At 43.0% G+C, this 20,634-nt stretch overlaps 2 protein-coding genes and 1 long non-coding RNA gene across 4 annotated transcripts in view; 1 reads left to right on the top strand and 2 right to left on the bottom strand.

Moving 5' to 3' along the window:
* The window catches only part of SLC15A2 (solute carrier family 15 member 2), an 84,417-nt gene extending 82,477 nt beyond the window's left edge, over nucleotides 1-1,940 (bottom strand). The window contains exon 1 of the mRNA XM_081871904.1: nucleotides 1,605-1,940. Within this exon, the coding sequence (XP_081728030.1) occupies nucleotides 1,605-1,653 (49 nt within the window). The 5' untranslated portion in view covers nucleotides 1,654-1,940. The remainder of the gene's footprint in view (nucleotides 1-1,604) is intronic.
* Nucleotides 1,941-6,289: 4,349 nt separating this feature from the next.
* Nucleotides 6,290-16,870, bottom strand: LOC309347382 (uncharacterized protein). Of its 2 annotated transcripts, none has more exons than XM_081871938.1 (9): nucleotides 16,661-16,870; nucleotides 16,298-16,408; nucleotides 15,199-15,342; nucleotides 14,551-14,660; nucleotides 12,936-12,989; nucleotides 11,731-11,814; nucleotides 10,622-10,715; nucleotides 9,877-9,947; nucleotides 6,290-8,088 (listed from the first exon to the last, which is right to left on the bottom strand). In XM_081871938.1, exons 3-9 carry the CDS (start codon nucleotides 15,270-15,272, stop codon nucleotides 6,494-6,496), a joined length of 2,082 nt encoding a protein of 693 aa, XP_081728064.1. In that variant the 5' UTR covers nucleotides 15,273-15,342; nucleotides 16,298-16,408; nucleotides 16,661-16,870; the 3' UTR covers nucleotides 6,290-6,493. The 2 variants fall into 2 exon arrangements, with proteins under 2 accessions (XP_081728064.1, XP_081728063.1); XM_081871937.1 differs by having other exon boundaries at nucleotides 15,199-15,300.
* A 26-nt stretch (nucleotides 16,871-16,896) lies between these two features.
* LOC309348750 lies at nucleotides 16,897-20,527 on the top strand. The gene is made up of 2 exons (XR_014159538.1): nucleotides 16,897-16,987; nucleotides 19,770-20,527. It is a non-coding gene; the product is annotated as an uncharacterized lncRNA (long non-coding RNA).
* Nucleotides 20,528-20,634: the final 107 nt, after the last annotated feature.

Here is a 20,634-nt window from a genome sequence, read left to right as displayed (position 1 = left end):
TTCCAGAAGTCCATTCGACTTCCAAAATGTTCAGAAACCAAGGTGTGGCTTCCAATTGGCTGCAGGAAGCTCCTGCAGCCAATTGGAAGCTGCGGAAGACGTGGCGGATGTTCAGGTTCAAAAAAACATTCGCAAAAAGGATCACTCACTTTTGGATTTGCGGAGCCAAAACGTTCAACTCACAAGGCATTCGGGATCCAAGGTACGATTGTATTGGGTATGGTAATCCCAAACTGTGAAGGGCTTTATATATGAATACAGTGGTACCTTGGTTCTTGAATTTCATCCGTTCTGGGAGTCTATTCAACTCCCGAAAAGGTTTGAAAACCAAGGCACGACTTCTGATTGGCTGCAGGAGCTTCCTGTTCTCAGTCGGAAGCCACGTCAGATGTTCAGCTTTTGAAAAATGTTTGCAAACTGGAACGCTCACTTCCAGGAGCCATTTTGTTCAGGAGCCAAGCCATTCGACAACCAAGGTACCACTGTAGTAACACCTTGAACTTGGTCCTATACCAAGCAGGCAGCCACTGCTAACCTCTGAGCTCAGGTGTTATATGCTGACAGGGTCTCACTCCTGTTAGCAATTGTGTTTTAGCATCCTGCAGTAACTACTGTTTCCAGGTCAAGGACAAGGGAAGACAATTCTGATGTTACCAATGCCTGAACTATTGTGGTCAAGCTCTGCTGATAAATTTTAAAACTAACTTACCCTTGTCATGGCGTTATCATGGGATGCATTCTTTGCCCCACATCACTGGCTGTTGTTAGTAAGTGTTGGAGAACTCGGAAAGGAGACTGGGAGTGCCATATGTTTTGCATATTATATTAATTCAATTTTTTTTACTGTTCTATCTATTCAATTGAGTTCCTTCAATTTATTTTTTTCATCTTTCTGTTTCGTTTCATTACTCTGCTGTGAGCTGCCCTGGAGGGTTTTACTGAACAGCAACATAATGAAAATATTTTCAATGAATAGAACAGAAATTTATTAACATCACTCCATGCATCTAGTAACTTAAAATAAATTTAGGTTTCTTTCAGCTTTGCTCTTCCTCATCCAATTAGGATCCTCCACCACCAAACCTTTGATAAGGGCCCTGCCAAAGGACAAATATCAGACAAGCGGCAGAGTCAAGAAAAGACCTGAGGAACACTGAGCACTAGACCCCATCCCTGGCCAGCAGGTTACCTGGTAAATGACCAATATGCAACATTGGAAATCCCAGTGAAGTGACTGGCCCTCCTTCATTCCACCAAGATTCTCCACATATTCATTGTATCTGTAGGAGCCCTGATCCTTTGCAGACAGAGAAGTTCTAGTGGAAAAGGGCAGCTCTCCTAGAGATGGCTTAGAGTAGAAGAGGACAACTCTACTAGGGTAGCAAAAGAGAACAGGGCTCCCGTGCCTTTAGTAGCGGTGCAGAAAAGGGCATTTCAGCAGCTGTGTAACTGCTCAGTCTTTCAGAGTCTGTGAGCAAGCTTCTTTGTACTGAAGCGCCATCTGTACCCCCCCCCCCCAAAGTGTACAAGAAGCTCTGGATGATGGGCAGAGTCACTTTACTTTAGAAGGACTAGGGGTGGGGAAGCATCAAATAGCCACTGACCTCTTTGCTTCTCTTTTCCTCCTTTTGCGCCGCTTTCCTCCTCAGCCATTTCTGCCTTTTCCTCTGCACTCTGCAAATCCAGCTGTGCGCTGGCAGAGGAAGACTTTCTCTAAGACGTCCTGAGCGACTCTGTGCCAAGTCTTGTTAATATTTCACTTTACTGTCTTAGCTCCCTTAGCCACCTCTAAAATACAAGCAAACTTCCTCCCCGCAGCTAAACTTTTTTTTTGGTCAACAAGATTAACTTGTTAACTTAAAGTTACTTATTCCCAGTCTGGCCAAATTAAAAAGCTTGCATAGACAGTCCGCATTTGTGTGTAAATGTAGCCCATTGATTTAAAAAGAGGCTTGACATACTTTTGAGGGTTGCACTTCAGAAATCGCTATTTGTTACAGCAGTAGTGGTTTTTAAAGGGTTTTTTTGTGTATGTATGTTATTGTGGAAACAGGATGCTCGCTCCAGATGCATTAGGCCCAACTCACTGCCTGGCATAAATTGACACAGTCTCCTTGGCTTGGACAGGGTTATGCCATTTTACACCAGCTTAGATTCAAAACATTTAATGGCTCCATGTGACAGTTCTTAACTTCAGAAGAGGAGACAAGCTTCTTTCAGTTTAAACAGGCTGGCTTTTATTCCTGTTTCTGCACCCTAGATAGGCTTGCCATTGTTCATAATTGTTGTAGACTATTCATATTTCAGGACCTTTGTCCATACCAAGTAGAAAACATGTTTCATAATATAAGTGGAGTGTTTTGAGCCCATATGCCGGATGGCTGAGAGACTGCAGTTGGTCTAAGGCCCTTTTTTGAGGTTTGGGGTGAGGGAAATGAAATTTGAATCAATACCTCTATGATGCTTTCTTATGCTGAGGAAGACTCTTGGTCCATCGAACCCAGTGCTATCTATACTACAGTAAATGCCAGGAAATCTCCAGGCAAGGGCAGGAGGTAGAGAACCTGTCTTGCTGATGTGGCAAGTGGCTAAAACTTCCCATAATTCACAGGGTTAAATGGTGATTGCAACCTTTAAACCAGATGTTTTGGAAAAAGATTATTTGCTCACAAGCCATTGAGATCTAGTTTTAATTTAATGCATCTACAGGGAAAATACCAGCTTCTTACAACTTCTTTAATAATTAGCAAGGTCAGTCACTCTAATTCTGTAATGGGTCTTCCACTATTTGGGTGGATACACACAATCATTTCTGTCAGGAAAAGGCCACTTTTTGTGGTTACTATTCTGTTCAATAGTCTAGCAGCAGAGTGGTCCTTAAGGTATTGAGAGCCTTACATACAAATATCTTGAATCTGGCCTGGTAACAAATTGGCAGCCTGTGCCGATCTCTTGAGCAGGGATGTGATATATGTATGGACAGAGTCTAACTCCTGTGAACATTCATGCTGCATTGCTCTGCACTGTATTTTCCAGACCAATCACAAGCAGTGCATCATAGTAACTACATAGAGTGCATTGAAGTAACCCAGTCTTGAAGTTGTCAGTACCTGAAGTATTGCAGTCAAGCTATCCTGGTCCCAGAACAGTTGCAGCTAGCACAAAAGCCAAGAATGATAAAAGGTGGTCCTAGCCACTGAGGCCATCTGAGCCTCTGGTGACAAAGCTAGATCCCAAAGCATGCCCAGACTGTGAATCTGCTCCTTCAGAGAGTATATCTCCACCCAAGGCATGCAAGTGACCAATTTATTGCACACAGGAACCACTCTCCCATAACAATTCCATCAGGGCCCCAACTCCAGAAGGCCTAGTTTTGCCGCCACTCCTTTTTTGCGGGGGGGGGGGAGCCCGCCATGTTCCCCTACAGTTAGGGGATGGGACCACACATCTAGGCCTCTGGCCCAAATTATCACTAGCCCTTTCACTCATGCTCTACTTTCCCCTGCCCAGAACCAGGAACACTGAAGCACCATCGCTGTAGCTCCCTGTCATATGCCCACACAGACAAATCTTGACAGCATCAACTAATAACACCGCATAAAGCATGAAGGTTAGGGTTTCAGATGTTAAACTAAGGGTCTGTAATAATCACTAAACTAAACCTAAACTAAACTAAACAGATACTAAACCTTTAACTGCACTGGGGTTTGTATTCAGCTAAGTTATAGAGTAGACCCATTGAAATCAATGCAATTAAGTAGGACGTGCCAGTGCGTTTCCACTGAGTCTGACTTAGATGGATACAATCCATTATCATTATTATGGTCATAACATTCCTTTCCTATTGGTAAACATGCTCCCCACCCCCGGGGGGAAAATCAATAAAACTGTAAGTTCAAAAAGACTCCCCCACAAGCCATGTGATTTACAAAACAGTCAGGCCTGCTTCTGACCTTAAAACACAAAATCAATTTGGAGTGTTCAAACTATTGTCCTTTGAATATTTCTTGAAAGTTCACGTATTAGAACAGCACATGTTTCCATCTTCTCAATTTGTTTTCCCTTTTATCTGCTCTTTGATTTAGTAATACTGCACACATTTTAAACCATTTTGGAGTGCAAGGCATTTTAAAATAAAACCACACCTTTGTACAATCAATAAACAACTGCACCATGATGATTTACATTTCCAAGGAAGGTCAATAACACTATTCATGAAGAATTTCACCATCCATGAAAAAAAATGAGAACTGCAATTTTTAAGAGGTTACAGTATGAACAAAGGCTGCAATCATATGCACACTTATCTGCCCTATTGAAGTAAAAGACATGTACTGTATGGGATTGCACTGAAAGACTGCACTCCACAACACACTGGGAAGAAAGTCCTACTGAACAAAATGAGGCTCCCTTCTGAATAAACTAGATCAGTTGTTTGATCCATGCATGCACGTGCACACATTTTAAAGTTACAAAATGGTGCAGTCACTGCACATAGAAAGGAAGTTATACTGTTTGTCACAGTACTATAATAGTCATGAAGTCAAGCCTATCCTTTGTCTTGACATTTGTACAACTAGTCCAGACTATGCAAACTATCGTGGTAAGGGTACTGAAATTACCATGTTTGCAGAGACAAAATATTGTAATTTTGGTGCTGTGGAATGAAAATGTATCCACAGTGTAAGTGCTCTTGAGGGATGATATTTAGATTCCCTGCAAGAATAGCCCAGTTATTGTTCAAAGTGATGCTGCAGATGCTGAAGCCCAGAATCACTTACTAATTGACAGCATAAAAATACATTTTCAGCTTCATCCAGAACCTGAGTTTTGTCCATCTCCTAATTTCATGCCCAATAGCTCAGTTGGTGGCATGTTACTTATCTAATAAGGACCTTTGAAGAGTGATGTGTTAATCATTTCAGAGGAGATAAACAAATCATTAAAAGATGCTTGTGAACTGCCTCAAAATAAATTATAGAACATGATAGGATTGCTACGGTGTATCTTATCACCAGAAGATGGGAATTAATGTTTTAAGGATCTGTGCCATGTCAAATTTAATATAACATGACATGGGAACAACAACACCAGAGGAATCACATTCACATTTGCCTAACACAAATGTCACAGGGAAATTGTTACAATGGCTACCTTTGTATATTTCCCCTGAGATGCTAATATTTCATCAGGTAAAGGCAGCATCTATGGCTGTACTGAGATGTGGGGTTTATTGTGTAAAGGCTGTACTGAGATGTGGGGTTTATTGTGTTAGTTTTACTTGTTATAATGCTAGCACTGCTGTCTCATGTGTTGCTGAAAGCCATGGAGCATTGTGGGGCCCAGAGAAAGCAAAGAAGGGCAGGGAGAAGGGAGAAGAAAATTACAGAGCGTCAAAAGGGATGAAGCAATGGAAGGGAAGAAACCATTTTCAAGCAATCCGTTCTGGCCTGTTAATGGAGAGAGAGAGAGATTTGGTTCTTCCTTTGCCCACTTTCTTCATTTTATTTCTTTTTCTTCCTCCACCACCCTTCTTCTTTCATGGAACCCAACCTAGGCAGCATACATGCACACTTTGGGCTCTGCCTAATACAAATGTAGCAGATAAATTGTTACAGTGGCTCCCTTTGACAATGGTCCAGCCCACTGGCTGCATGTGGCCTCCAATGGATTATACCTGAGGGAACACGGCCCTCAACATAATTAATAGCACTACTACTAGTAGTACTTATATGCTGGCCATCTGACTGGGTTGCCCCAGCCACTCTGGACGGCTTCTAGCAAAATATAAAAACACAATCAAACATCAAACATTAAAAAAAACTTCACCATAGAGGACTGCCTTCAGACGTATTCTAAAAGTCATATAGTTATTTATCTTTTTGACATCTGGTGAGAGGGCGGACACCGCTACTGAGAAGGCCCTGTGCCTTCTCAGTGAGGGATCCACTAGAAGGCCCTTGTAGCTGGACCTCAGCCCCAACCCTACTTTATGGGTTAGGGCTGGAAATGCTGTGTGTTTCCTCCATGGTTAAGAAAGCCTAGGCAATATCAGGTCCCATATTGCAACTTGCAAGGCCCTTCTGTGTGTACTTGCCTATCCTGTAATCTACAAACATAGATGGAAACACACTGGTGAATTAAAAGTGAGCAGATGCTCAGCAAACCCAAATCTATCCTGATTGTGGGGAAAATCAGGTTCATGTGGAATGTAGAAATCAAGAGCTAGCTCAGCATCTCCTGTATATATGTCCTGTTTCTTACCGATTAATAAGCACATACCAATAAATTGTGAGAGTTACATTACTGCCTTTATTGAAAAACACACCTCCCTTACCGACTGCAATCTCTGGAAACTCTCCTTCCTATTGCAGCCCAGCAAATGTGGGGTCCTGCACTGCCTGGTGTGAACACAGAAGTCAGAGGTGATCACAAATCACTGAGCAAGACTGTGAGCTTAAATGTGAGCCAGCTAGTTTGAACATACCCCTGGTCAATGAGTCACATTTGGGAACTGATTCGCTCCAAGTTTCTGGCCTTCAATACTTGGAAGCTGTGTACCAGACTGAGGGAGTTTGGTCAGTCTCCTTCTCCGTTGGTCATTCATGCTGATGAACTGGCTCGTTTCAGATACGTACTGATGCTTTTCACCCTGGACTTCAGATAAGAGGCGAGATTGTGCTGTTCTTCTGAGCAGTCTGTGTTTTGTTGGGAGAGAAATGTCACCCCCCAGGAGAGCTGATAGAGGTCCCTTTTTCCGACCTTGCAGTGCACCCTTAGAATCTGCCTGTGTCTGCTTCCCATCAGGTGGCACCTCCCTGCTTCCATTAGCTGAGCCATTCCCCTCAGGCTCTCCTAAACTGCGTCCTTCAACTGAGTCGTTCCTCTCAGGCTTTCCTTTACTGGGGTCTTTAGCTAAGTCATTCCCCTCAGGCTGTTCTTCATCGAGTCCTTTAGATGAGCTGCTCCCCGCAGGCTCTGCCTTACTTTGCCCATCAGGCACCCTATTCTTCCCTGCCCGGGACTTGCTCCTACCACCGTGCGATGACCTCCTTCCAGCTTGAGACTTGCTCCTCTTGCCATACAGCTTTCTTACCCGAATCTGGGGCTCTTTCCTTTTCAGTGGCAGCACTTTGCCACCAGAGGAAGTCAGATGTGTTTGAGGAGCCACTTTAGTATCAGCGCAAGCCTTTCCCTTCATACCATTGAATTCTGTTCCCTTCCCAGGTTCAGACTCTAACATAAGCCTGTTCTTCTCACCTTTGGACTCCGGCTTGTCATCCTTCAGCTCATTCTTTCTGAGCAGTTTTTCGCTTTTCACAGCACGTGGGTTGCTTTCTGCCGGTTGCTTCTGTTTCCCAGCATGAGGCTCCCTATTCCAAGCCTGAGGGTTGTGTTCAGAAACCACCTTGTGCTTCATAGCTGATTCATTACACACAGGGTCTGGTTTCTTGTGACTGAGGGACCCCTTATCTGGCCTGGGCTGCCCCTCGTCCTGCCTAGGCTGCTCTTTTTTCCATGTGGTATGCCCCTTGTCCTGATCCGTATGTCCCTCCCCCAGCCTAACAACTCCTGGGTTGTTCTTATCTGATGGGGGATGCCCCTCGTCCACTCTCTGTTGCCTCTTGTTTGCCTTGAGATGCCCTTCATCTGGTCCAGAATTCTCACCTGGCTTGGGAAACACAAAATACCCTTTATCTGACTTGGAGTGTTCCACTTCTGTGCGAGATAGTCCCTTATTAGTCTTATGTCCTTCTTTCAGATCACATTTCCCTTCCCCTGGCCTAGGACAACCCCTGTCTGACCTGAGATGTTCCTCACTAGCCTTTGGACCCTGTGCTGCTTTTGCCCAGCGATGACCAGCATTAGCCCTAGAAAAGCACTTGTCTTTCTCATGTTGCTTTCCTTCAGCCCAGTCTCGACACTCTTCTGCCCAGTCTCGCCATTGGCTTGCCCAGCGCCGCCAGTCTTCTGCCCACCGACGCCTTTCACATGTCCAAAACCGATTCTTTTCTGGATAATAGTAGCCCCTGTCCAACCTGTAATCCCAGTTGTTTGCGTTAATTTCTCTATCGTAAACAGGTATGCCTGCAAGAGCCAGAATATATTGGTCAACTAGAGGTCTGTTCCAGTGATGGAGCTACAGAAATAAGCCTAGGATCTGCATTTACACACTCTTTCCGTGTCCAACATGATTACAAATTATCACACAATTTCAGGGCATACAAAGAAATTTGTAGAGCATGTAAACATCCAGAATTCTTATGACTTGCTGACAATAATGTTAACTATTCTGTTGCATTCAGACTTAGTCATGCTTAGAATGGACACAGAAATCAATGAAACTTAAGATAGTCACAATCAACGAGATTTCTGTGGGTCTGCTCTAAGCTTGACCAAGTCTAGATCCAATCCTTTTTGTCACCCTTATATCCTATTCACACTAAGGGTATGCTGAATTCAGCCACACATGTTCTCTCTCAGTCCCTATGGTCCCCATATGGTCTCTAAGTCCCTAGGTTGTCTGAGGCAACAGAAAGGGATCTTGAATATCCCACCATCTACCAGATGGCTTACCAAAATTTGGTCAGTGGTCTGCATTTGGTGGCTTTAGTAGGAACACCAATCGTACTCACACAAAGGAAATACCCAAGAAAAAGAGTAAACAGATTGGGTTGTATTCAATGCAACAGGACTTTCCAGGGATTCCCTGGGGCAAATTGTAAGGGTGTGCAAAAGCTATACAGAGGAGGAAGTTCCTTTGTGCCAAGCAGAAGTCTATTATGTGAATGGAACAGAGGCACTGCATGCCACTCATTATCATGTCCCATGGAAATTAGGATAATAATGCACCACACACATTCTTAAATTCAACAGGGGAGAGAGAAGCAGACATTGAAGGAGATATAAGACAGGTAATGGAGAACAGTGCCTGAATTGACTAAGGTGCATAATTTTGCCAAGTAAATGACTAGACTCGAGTAAACCAGAGAGGGTTCATTTTTTGCAACCAGCATCCCCTGGTTTATGCTGGTTGTGCCGATTATAATTCTTTTATCAGCTGTGTCTTGTGCTGCTTTGGGGATAGCATTGCTGAGCTTTTATTTTTTGGTTTTTGGGTTTAGGTGTTTTGTTTTGTTTTGTTCTGTTTTTGTAAACAGGGTTTTGTATTTTATCGTCTTTGTAAAGTGCCCAGAGGACTTGGGCAGATGGGCAGTATATAAATGCTGCTGTCATCATCATCATGACCTAATAGGTTTTATTCAGTGTTAGTCATACTCAGAGTAGACACACTGAAATTATTGAAAATGCATAACTTAGGCTCATTAATTTCAATAGGTCTACTCTACATAGAAGTTTGTTGGCAATAGCTGGATGTTACCCTCTTCCCACTGCCTGCCATTCCAGGCCTTAATATATTGTGAATATTGTAGATTCCCTAGATTACACAAATACAACATATGCTAATCAATGAAATTGCTCTGTCTTTTCTATTGTTTATTCCAGATTTGAGTGTATTTGGCATATATCCTGCACATTCATTCATTCATTCATTCATTCATTCATTTGTTCAGTCATTTGTTTGCTTGCAGAGCTAATCATCCTTACCTATAATTTACAGGACAAAGAACATGTTTTCTTATTGGGTTGGGTTGTTGTTTTGTTTTTTGTTTGCCTAATGAGCTGTGAAAGAATAAGGTGGTTTTCAAACAAAAGGAAACAAAAAACCCTCTGAGTCAGAATTTTCTGGGTGTCTCAATTTTCAAGAGGGAAAGCATGCTTTCTGAAAACCAGGCTCCTCGGAGGTGCCCTATACACACTGAGGTAAGCATCTAACACCTGTCACAAGGCATAATACAGCCCACTCAAATTTACCATTAACATGGATAGATACCGTCTTCCCGTCCTCTTCTACTTCCAAGTACTTGCTTTCATTCTCGAGATGTCTGAAGGGGAGAAATGTCACATAGTTACCTGACCAAACAAGGGACAGATGCTTTAGGAACAAGAGAAGCCTCCATATTATAGCCTCCTTGTTCAAACACTCATTTGGATAGATCCCTATGTGCATGTGAGAACTTTATTTGCTCCTATATGTGTGTAGGAATCTGCCCGTCAAGTCACTGTTGTCTCAAATATTCATCTAATAAAAGTTTCCTCACAAATTCTGTAAGGTAGACATATGACTGTTAAACTCACTCACATACCTCTTTTCTCTAAAGACGTACAGATACCCTCTCACATCCTGTACACCTGAGAGAGTCAGACACATTACTTGCTTGCTATCCTAAGGACTCCACGCAACATACAAAGTATAAACACAGATACATTACATTATCCTGGACCCAGGAGTTAGAAACATAAAACAAGCCTGCTGGATCAGGCCAATGGCCCATCTTGTCCAGCATCCTGTTCTCACAGTGGTCAAACAAATGTCCATGGGAAGCCTGCAAGCTGGACATGAGTGCACACCTGTAATTCCCAGCAGCTGGTATTTCAGAGGCATTTTGCTTTTCGACATGCTTGCACATTGCAAACACACAGAGTTATGCAGCCAGGAGAATCAAGACTTAAGGAGAAGATTCCTACAAAGCTGTTCCCTCCCACCCACCCCCCTTACCTTTTGGTTGTGATTTTTTTGCCATTCATGAAGGCAGTCATGATGGAAAAGTGATGGAACCTTTTAGGAGCGCTGAAGAAGGATACAGAAAAATCTGAAACACACAGGTTGCCACATACTCATTATGAAGTGCATCCAGGCCACAAATTACACACTTACACACACACACACACACACACACACACACAACAAGCACACTGTAATTCATCTTTCATCCTCTCTTGTAAGATGCTCTGGTCAGGGGTAGCTAACTCAGTGCCCTCCAGAAGTTGCTCTAATCATAGCAATGCTGCCTGGGTGTGATGCAGGTTTGATTCCCAAAACATCAGGAGGTTATCATATTGGCGACACTTGCTCTTGTCAATTACCTCAGCGATACTAGTTATAAGACTGAAAAGGACCTCTGGAGCTATTGAACTTGCTCCCTAAGGATCAAATCACCTCCACAGCAGCTTCCGCCCCAGCAGATTTTTACATCAGCTTTAGTGATTTTTCTGATAACACTGGCAATGGGAGGAAGGGTTGCTGGTAACAACAGCATAAGTCTTATGCTGCTGTTTAGTCACCACTTTGGCACAAAGCACCAGAAGGACAAGTGGAACTGAAATATTGAAACCAGAAATAGGCCAAGGGACAGAGAGAAAGAGATAGAGATGATGATGATCAACACACCCTTCCAAATAATATTTTCCTTAGGATACATACAGGCATTGCTCTTCTGCTCTCTTTCCACAGCATAGTTTATGCCTGGCCTGTATGTATTCTCAGTTTGGTTAAATCCTTAGAACCTAGCTATTACTTTCTTTCTCTTTTTATCAGAATACTGTGCCACAAACAGAAGCCTCCCCACAGGTATGTAATATAGGTACCTGCAGTGCTATTTCTCAAGAAAAAGAGGTGCCGGAACTCACCATGATCGCCTCCCTTGTTCTCTTATCACGGTAATGGAGCCCACCTGAGATGTGCCGGAACTGAGTTCCAGCGAGTTCCGGTAAGTTCTGGCTGGAAAAAAAGCCCTGGGTACTTGAATTAGCGGTCCTAAGCTAACAGCTGTGGCAACCAACAGGCTTCACAGCAGAGCAGTTTTCCAGAAAGGATGTAAAGATTACCTGAAGAAGAACGTTGTTTTGTGAAGAATATTTTGATGCCATCGTGATCAAACACAGACAGGTGCTTCTCATCCTCAGATCTCTCTAAGGAGAGAGAAAGGGAAACAATTCCAAATGCTGTGCTGTTTGAAAGGGATATGTAAATAGCATGGTTTTGAAAAATAAAAATGAGCTGTTACAACATCACCAAAGTTGTTGCATCTTCTCCTTCCAGGATGTAGAGGAGGATTAAGGAAAGGAGGCAAAAGAATCTCTCCTTGGAGGCAGAACTAGCTATTTGCTCCAAGTTGCTTTCCAATCTACCAGGCTGCAGCAGTCATGAAACCCCTAGATACAGTCAACCTACATGTATTATAGTAGCTATTTTCAACGGGCGGCATGCTTCTTTGTACGTAAGGAAACAGAATTAGATTCTGGATCTCTTTAAACACATATGGGTGAAGAAGACTTTTGAAAACCATTCATAGCTCTTGAGGTATGTGTACAATAGGGGTGGGGAACATTTTGGGCTCTGCAGGTGGTGAGATGATCCATCTGGCAGTCACAACACCACTATGGCATCACATGTTTGACAGGTGGGTTGCTCCACACACCCACTGAAATCCTTTGTGGTCCCCACAATCCTGTCTAAGCACAGGATAGGGCTGAATGCTCTTTGCAGCAGTTTCTCCCACCCTTTTAAAGATTGCTGGAGCAATCCTTTTAAAAAGTGGGTGAAAGAGCTGCAAAGAGTGTTCAGTTGCTTTCCTGAGCCCAGTGCTAAACAGAACAATTAATGTCCTGTTAGGAACAGAGGGAGAAATTTGTTCGCATATCCAATACACAAAGCAAAAGACAGCTATCTTTCAAAAGTCAGACCTCTCGGAATTTTGCAACACCATTTGTGTACAAAAAAGTGTACATATATTCATGAAAATCATGTTCCAAAATGCATCATGCTAGAGGAAATTGCTTGAAAAACTGGATAGAGTGGATGCAATGTCACATGCAAAAATCATGCACTTTAGGAAAAATGAACGTAAAAATATGTGGGCTTCAAGAAAAAAATGCAAACTGATGTGGAAATGTGGTGAAAGGCTGGAAAAATATGAATCCAAGAGGAACTGAAGCGGACAGGTTGGTAAGTCCCACTAAGCCTTAGAGATGTTACTAGGCTTAATCACAGGTTGGGACGAGGCCCTTGGCCTCTTCTCTAGACTACTCACTTGTTTCTTTGAACGTCTCTGTGCTGCTCCCATCATACTGGTTACGTGTGCTTCCTGGAATAGAAGTAAAAGTGGAAGGAAATTTCAAGCTGCCTCTTCATCTCTAGCTTTGAATTTTCCAGTTTTATTGCTGCTGTTCTGCATCATGTTAAAGAAACTAAGAGGCCCCTGATTCAAACCACACCACATCCATAAATCCAACTCAGTGACTATTAGACAAGCCGCTGTCTCTGGACCTCAGTTCTCTCCATTCCTATGCCACCCTACTTCCGAGGCTCACAGGGCAGTTTACATTATAAAAACACAAAAATACGTAACACAGTAAGAAACAAAAACAGTTTAAAAGGCCATAACTGGCTAATTAAACAAAGACCTGGGAGAAGAGGAATGTTTTTGCCTGTTGCCAAAAGATATGATGAAGGCGCCAGGTGAGCCTCCCTGGGGGAAGCATGGCTGGGAAGTGAATGTGAAGAATGTAATATCAGTTTGACAGTGGGGAGATGCACAGCGCATGATGGGGTGTGGTATCTTTTCCAACTGCTGGGCCAGAACATGACTTCCACTGCCACCTCCAGGCCACTTTGACAGGTGGGCAGAGCCGCCCAGTTGTTAATTGTCTTATTATGATGCCAGGCGACAACTTCAGAGGGGCCTGCTGTTAGTGCTGATCAACTGATTTATATTGACAGTGAGCCCCACTTTGGCCTTTTGTAGGCATGGTTTGGATGCAAACCATGCCTGCAAAAGGATATTGTTTCTCTGCAGCTCTTTGCAAAGCTGGTCTACAAAATAAAAATGTCCCGTTACAAGTGCAGTTTGACTCCAAACCACACCAGCTTCAAAAGGCCTTGCTGTTAGTGAGCTCTGCTTGCGAAGGAACAATAAAGAGTGTGCTTAAAACTCCTTATAGTTTCTTTGCAACCACGTATTTACGTGCCCCTCACCTTATGTTCCAAATGATGTCGGGTGCAGAGCAGGTGGGTATTGTTTGGGGTAAACAACCTTGCAGCCCAAATTGAGACTCCTGCTGAGTCTAATTTGACCCACAGTCCAAACTGTATTATTATGCTATATTTTACTAGGAATTGGAGATAAAGGACAGAGTGGTGGCAAATCCATATTTCTTGTAAAGTTTAGCTCCAATCATAGTTAGTTTAGCTCCATATTCAAGCCTTTTTTTAGAAAAAAATATCATTCTGTCAGCAAGGTAGAAGGTTGAACTTCCATCCTTCCAAAGATAATTGTAAATGGAGATTAGATTAAGCAGCTTAAACTGGAGTGGAAGAAAACAAAGGTCAAATGTGGGAATGGTCTCGTATGTACATTGAAGGATTGGGAGAAAATATGTTAACAATTCCGACTATGCAAACAAAAAGATGAATGAAGGAAGTTTGGAATTACTTATGCAACCTTGTGTCGCTGTCTAAAGAATGGAGTGTTACTATTTTTATTTGTTCATTTATTTGCATTCTAGAGCAGTTGACAAAGTTTAATCCATGTTCATTATGTTTTTATTTGGGATTAATCAGTCAAAAATAAATTAGCTGTTGTGACTGTGAATGTTTTATTGGAGAGAGGAAGAAAAGGAGCACTGAAGAGAAACTGGGTGCCTTACTGTCTGAAAGGACTTTGTAGGCTTCCACAACCTCCTTGAACTTCTGTTCAGCTTCTGCCCTGTTATCTGGATTTTTATCTGGGTGCCATCTGAGCACTTTACTCCTGTACCTGAACAGTTCACAAGATGCAACAAACATTAGTGGCTATCCATCCTAGAACTATCCACCTATGCTCTCCACCATGATAATGGTGAGAACCACCCAAATAGGCTAGTGACCATCTTCCAGTACCATTATTCTGGACAGTTTCTCAGACCATGACTTATCATGGTGATGATGAGGCAATAGCTTGCAACTGGATTTCTGCCTTAATTGTCCACGGAGGAAGCCAAGTTAACAACATAGGAACCTGCCTTATACTGAGTCAGATCATTGGTCCATCTGGCTCAGTATTTATCTCCAGAAACTCTTGAGGGTTTCAGACCGAGTTCTTGCCCAGCCCTACCTGGAGATGCCAGGAATTAAACACGGGGCCTTCTAAATGCAAGGCAGGTACTCTACTTCTGAACTATGGCACCTTTCCTGAGATTAAGTCACTTACTAATATCAAGCCCTGCTGGTAAATGTTGACAGAGAAGCAACATGAGGAAAGGTTAAGATTACAGGGTTGTAGGAAAAGGGGCACTCCAAGGAAAGATTTCTCTTACGCTCTTTTAATATCACTCATAGAGGCACTTTGGGGAACATCCAGGATTTTGTAGTAATCCACCATGATGTCCATCCATCCAATGCAAAGGCCAGCTGGGAAGCTGAGGAAGAAAAGCAGCCAGATGTGATGGTGATTTCTCTTTCTGAAAATACAATGGGAGTACAGAAGCCTTGGGTTGCCTTGAGGTAAGCAGAGGCAGAATGTGTTCAGGGGCAGAAGATCTCACATTCCAATTTGGTGTTGATGCCACAACTCCCAGTTCCACCAGCTCTCCCAGTTGCGCTTCCCCATCCTTCATGAATTGCGACTCCACACCACTGCACAACATGGCGTCATTATGCAGCCCCCAATCAGAGAGCAGCTCCCTCTCCCTTTTTTAAAAAAGTAACCGAGTTGATGTGTTTTGCTTTGAATGCATATGTCCATCTGTCTTTCAGTGCATTGAGTATGAGCTGTAAATATAGGTGCTCCTAAGACGTAATCACATTTTATCTGAAACATTGTGAGTGGGGGTTCCCACTCCACAATGAAACTCCTGCTACAGCCTCAAATCCCCACAAAAACAATGCCATATCCTGCAGGTAATCAACCATGTTTAGTTAAGAAAAGAAATGTCAGCTAATCTGCCACTATCGCCTGCATATTAGGTTTAGGTGAATGTAATTCCAGCTGAGCTTAATAGTACTAATTCTTAAGTAAAGCATGCTTAAATTTATTATAATCTGTCCAGTTGATTCAATATGTTTACTATTTCATTTTCCTGGTCACATAATCTGTCCATCATAGCAAAATTCCAGGCCTAATTCCCTCTGCTTCTATCATTCACATAGCAAGATTGATGCTTAATTAGACTTCTTATTTCCTGTTGCTCCTGTCATGGTCTTCTTCCCACCCCCCTCACAGCCTACAAAGAAGATCCAGAATGTAACATTTTATTTTTCACTTCTAAAGCTTTTATAATGAACCTTCATTTTTCTAAAGCTCAGCTCACAGCCATTCTGTTGACAAGGTACAATATGTTCCTGTTTGTGGATTCCTTTCTTTCTTTAAAAAAAGAAGAAGAAATCTGACCTTTTAGCATTTTATATGTCACTTACTTTTTCTTCTCCCACTAGATGGTTGGTCTTGGATCAGTTATTGCTCTGTTATATCACTGTAGCCAATTCTTAAGTGATTTTTCTTGAGGTTCAGTTCATTCTTCTGCTTGCCTAACGAGTGATAAAAATTTACACCTATTGTAAAATTGTGAATAAAACGCTGATTGCAGAAAGTAAAGACAATCATGTGCTATAACATTAACTAGCTCCATCATGCTGCGTCACTGTTTAAGGGATTTGCCCCAGCATCAACAGCGTAGTCTTTTCAGTTTCTTGTTAAAGCCGATTACCATTGAATAACAACAACAATACGTTTTTATTACATGGGTACCATTATCCATATAGTTGGACCATGGTCGTTACCTTTGCTGCCAAGAGTGATCAATCTATTAATTATTAAGCCAAATTGTTCTGCTGAGAGATGCGAGGGGCAGGGGTGGGAATCTCTTTCTCCAAAACCAAACCAATGTTTTTTTTTAAGGTATATTAGCTTGCTGGGTGTCAGAGGAGGGCACAGAAGTTGGAGGCAGTGGAGGTTATTGTTCTCCAACAGTCCGTGGAACGAAAGCTTCTGCTAAGGTAGTTCAGAATTCCACTTGAAGAACAAGAGAAGTGATGTCACACACAGGCAATGGAACCACACTCCTTCAAACCAATCCCTTGCAGGCAGTGTTCTAAGAGCAACAAAAGGTAGACCCACCTTCTCAACCTAATTTCTAATGTGCAAATCCAGGTATTCAGGGAAGATGCAGGCCTGGAAACTGCTCGCTACTAAGCAACATGGGGGGTAGAGTAACTTGCAAGAGACAATGGTCAAGCGGCAGTTTCCCCCTGCAGCCTGTTGCTTGTTGCAAACACACATCAGTGCATCCCATCTAGGGGGCAACAGCTGGAGGAAGCTGGAAGAGAAATGGTGGGGGGGGGGTTAAACAACCCCTTGCCCCTTCATGGTACCCTCCTTGCTCTTTTTTTAAAGCTAGTCCAGCACTTGCCCAGCTAGCTTGATCCTTGCTGCCTTGACAGCATGGGATTATCCAGTTTGCCTTATCACTAGGTAAAAAAGGTAAAGGACCCCTGAATGGTTAAGTCCAGTCAAAGGCAACTATGGAGTTGCAGTGTTCATCTCGCTTCAGGCCGAGGGAGCCGGCGTTTGTCCACAGACAGCTTTCCAGGTCATGTGGCCAGCATGACTAAACTGCTTCTGGCACAATGGGACACCGTGACGGAAGCCAGAGTGCACGAAAACACCATTTACCTTCCCGCTGCAGTGGTACCTATTTATCTACTTGCACTGGCATGCTTTCAAACTGCTAGGTTGTCAGGAGTTGGGACAGAGCAACAGGAGCTCACCTTGTTGTGGGGATTCGAACCGCCGACCTTCTGATTGGCAAGCCCAAGAGGCTCAGTCGTTTAGACCACAGCACCACCTGTGTTCCCATCCTTATCACAAGGCCAGGCAGCAGTGAGGTAAACAACCTGCCAGCGGAAGTGCCAAACAGCTAAGGAGGGGTATTGGTGAGATCTGTGGATCTGCAATTTCATAGGTGTGCTTCCGCAATCAAAGGCTGGTGGAAGCTAACAAATGGAGCACCATACACCGAAAAGATTTAAAAAGGCAAGTGCAATTGATTTATGATGAGAAGATCAGGAGAGATAAATATTGCTGTAGAGCTCATCAGGGAGATTATTAGATTGGGAGAAGATAGCAGCCCACACAGTGCTGAGATATAAATACCCAAGGAGGGAACAGAATTATCTTGCAAAGTGAAGGAGTGTAAACAAAATGTAAAGGGCAGAATGAAAAAATAAAGATTCACAGTCCTGGATTTGAAATCATAACAGCTCTGTCAGGCTGTCCTATCGGCGAGCATAATTCAATGCCATTCTAATCGGCTGTGTTGTGGAAATGAGTTTGCCTCAGAAATGTCAGTCTTAAGGCTCTTTCTCACTATAAGGTATACAGAGGTACTTAATTTGAATGGTGAGCTCATTTTGCAGTCCCCCCCTTTCTGTGCAGATGTATAACCTTTCACAGACCAAGCGCAGGGGAAACTGGCTTTGTGCGCTTGCAACAGAAGCTAGGTGTGAATAAGGATGGGAGAGAATTTTGTTCAACTGGCATTTAAAGGCAGACCTCCCTGATTTGCACTTTCTGAAACAACACACAGCCACCCATTGAAATCCCCACTTTTCAAAATTTGGCAATTCAGTTCTCCAGTCAAATATTGTGTACAAAAATGCACATACTGCAGTAAAACATACATTAAAAATTCATATATCTATGCAAGTAACATACAGAAATGCATTATATTGGGGGAAATTGCTTTGCAAAGATGTGTATATCGTGGAAAATTGCATACAAACCAGTGGCGTAGCGTGGGGGGTGCAGGGGGTGCCGGCCGCACCGGGCGCAACATCTGGGGGTTAGGGTTAGGGGGCGCAAATCCACGGGTTAGGGGGCGCAAATCCACGGGTTAGGGGGTGCAAATTACTTGCCTTGCCCCGGGTGCTGACAACCCACCCTGCGCCACTGATACAAACGTGTGTATAAAATGAGAAATGCACACTAAAATTGAAACTGAAATTGACAGGTTCACCCATCCCGACCCGCAGAGCATGTGCTGTCTTGATTGGAGAGGTTCATTCTTGGATGTCATGGGGCTGCAATCCTCAGCATGACACAGCATCCTAAACAGACCAGAATGTGTTTATCTGCCCCATTCCCTGTCTCATCTCATCTCATGGGCCTCATCTAGAATTGCTACATTGATACAATTACTATAAATATACGTGCATTTTTGTACACATTACTTGGCTGGAGAACAGCATCGCAAAATTTGGAGACGTGTGAATGTCGAAGAATAGCTGTGTTCCAGTTCATGCATTGTTTCAGAAATTAAGTCAGTTCACCTTTAAATGCAAACTGAATTTAATTCCCCCCCCCCAACCACCATCCCTACCTGCAGAAGAAGCACTGTTTCTCATGCAGAATTCAGCTTCATTGCTGAATTAGAAGTAGGATGAACAAGTCCATCTGTCTTCAGGCTCCCTAAAATGCTAAAGCAAAGAGAAAGAACTTTGGAATGGATCCAGGTTTTACATTTTACAGTCCAATGGCATGATAAGGAAGTATCAATCCAATTCATCAGGCAGGAACAATGTATCTCTTTTCTTTGGGTGCATCAGATTTGGAAGGAGACTGGGCTTAAAAGGCAGGAATTACTTCAGTGTAAATTCTATGCAAGGAAAATGTTGCTCCTTAAATTCTTTGGGGTCGTTCTAGCTATACTTCCGCCTGTCCCTCAGCCACATGCGAAAGGGTCACGAGGAAAAACTCCTGGGGACAGAAAATGCAGGTGGTCTGTGGCATAATAATGGTGCCATTTTGAAGAGGACTTGTCTTGAAAAGGGGTGTTCGGCAGTCTCACAGAAGCCGTGTTCTCATTTTGGAACGTGCCTCGTTTGCACCCAGCCTCCTTCAACTGTCCAGCAGAGAATGCCTGCCTCATGCATCATTTGACTGCTGATACGGTAACAGCCAAGAGAGGGTCAGTGACATTGGATCAATTGTGACAGTTCTTCTCATCCATGCAAGCAGGAATAAGACAGCAAGACCATATTCTTTCTTCGCTTCTCGTTCCTAGACGTACATTTGAACCAACAGGAATTAAGCATCCACAATTCTTAACCTTCTCGATCTGTCCCACACACGTACAAGTCACCTCCAGCAGAGCTATTAAGTTATTACATTGCGTTTTTATATGAACATCATTCCCTTTTTCAGAGAGAAGATAAGCTTTCAATTAACGGCAGATTTAAGCCAGCTTTATTGGGAGGGAGGCCAGCCTCATTTCCCACACAAGGAGGGAGAGAGCTTTCTTCCTTTCCTCTCTGTGCTGTAAAATAATGATGGAAAGGAACATCTCTGTCCATTATGAGAACAACTTTGATTAGATCAAGAGGGCTAACCTCCAATTCTGGCTTGTTAGAATGGATTTTCAGCTATGTAGGAAAGCAATGTGGGGTCCTGGGTTTGTGGCATGCCTGGCCAATTTTAATGCAGAGATACGAGAATACTAAAAGTATTCCCGCACTGCTGTGGAAAAGTTAAACCTATCATGCAAGGGCACTGTGCAGATTTAATTACAGATTTTCCCCAGAAATCCATAGAAACTGTGATTAAATTCCTAATTGCTTTTGAAGAAGTGAATAAACAGTCAATAAGACTAAGAGAAGTTTCTGTCTTTTCTTCCTTCTGAAGAGATTTAGTGCATGCAAGAAGGGCCAAATATGATCACTGAGCAGCACCAGCCTTCTCACAGATTCAGCAACACCGG

This window comes from Podarcis erhardii (assembly GCF_964252035.2).
Source record: "Podarcis erhardii genome assembly, chromosome: 1".
Lineage (NCBI taxonomy): Eukaryota > Metazoa > Chordata > Lepidosauria > Squamata > Lacertidae > Podarcis > Podarcis erhardii.
Note: the sequence above shows the minus strand (reverse complement) of the source record. Positions and strands in the feature narration are given on the sequence as shown.

What these genes read in the sequence shown, in the direction of transcription:
- LOC309347382 (XM_081871938.1), bottom strand. Translation starts at nt 15,272, where the DNA reads ATGGACATCATGGTGGATTACTACAAAATCCTGGATGTTCCCCAAAGT. An exon ending in CTACAAAGTCCTTTCAGACA is followed by an intron (nt 12,990 to 14,550) that starts GTAAGGCACCCA and finishes CTTCTATTCCAG; the next exon opens with GAAGCACACGTAACCAGTAT. An exon ending in AGAGACGTTCAAAGAAACAA is followed by an intron (nt 11,815 to 12,935) that starts GTGAGTAGTCTA and finishes CTCTCTCCTTAG; the next exon opens with AGAGATCTGAGGATGAGAAG.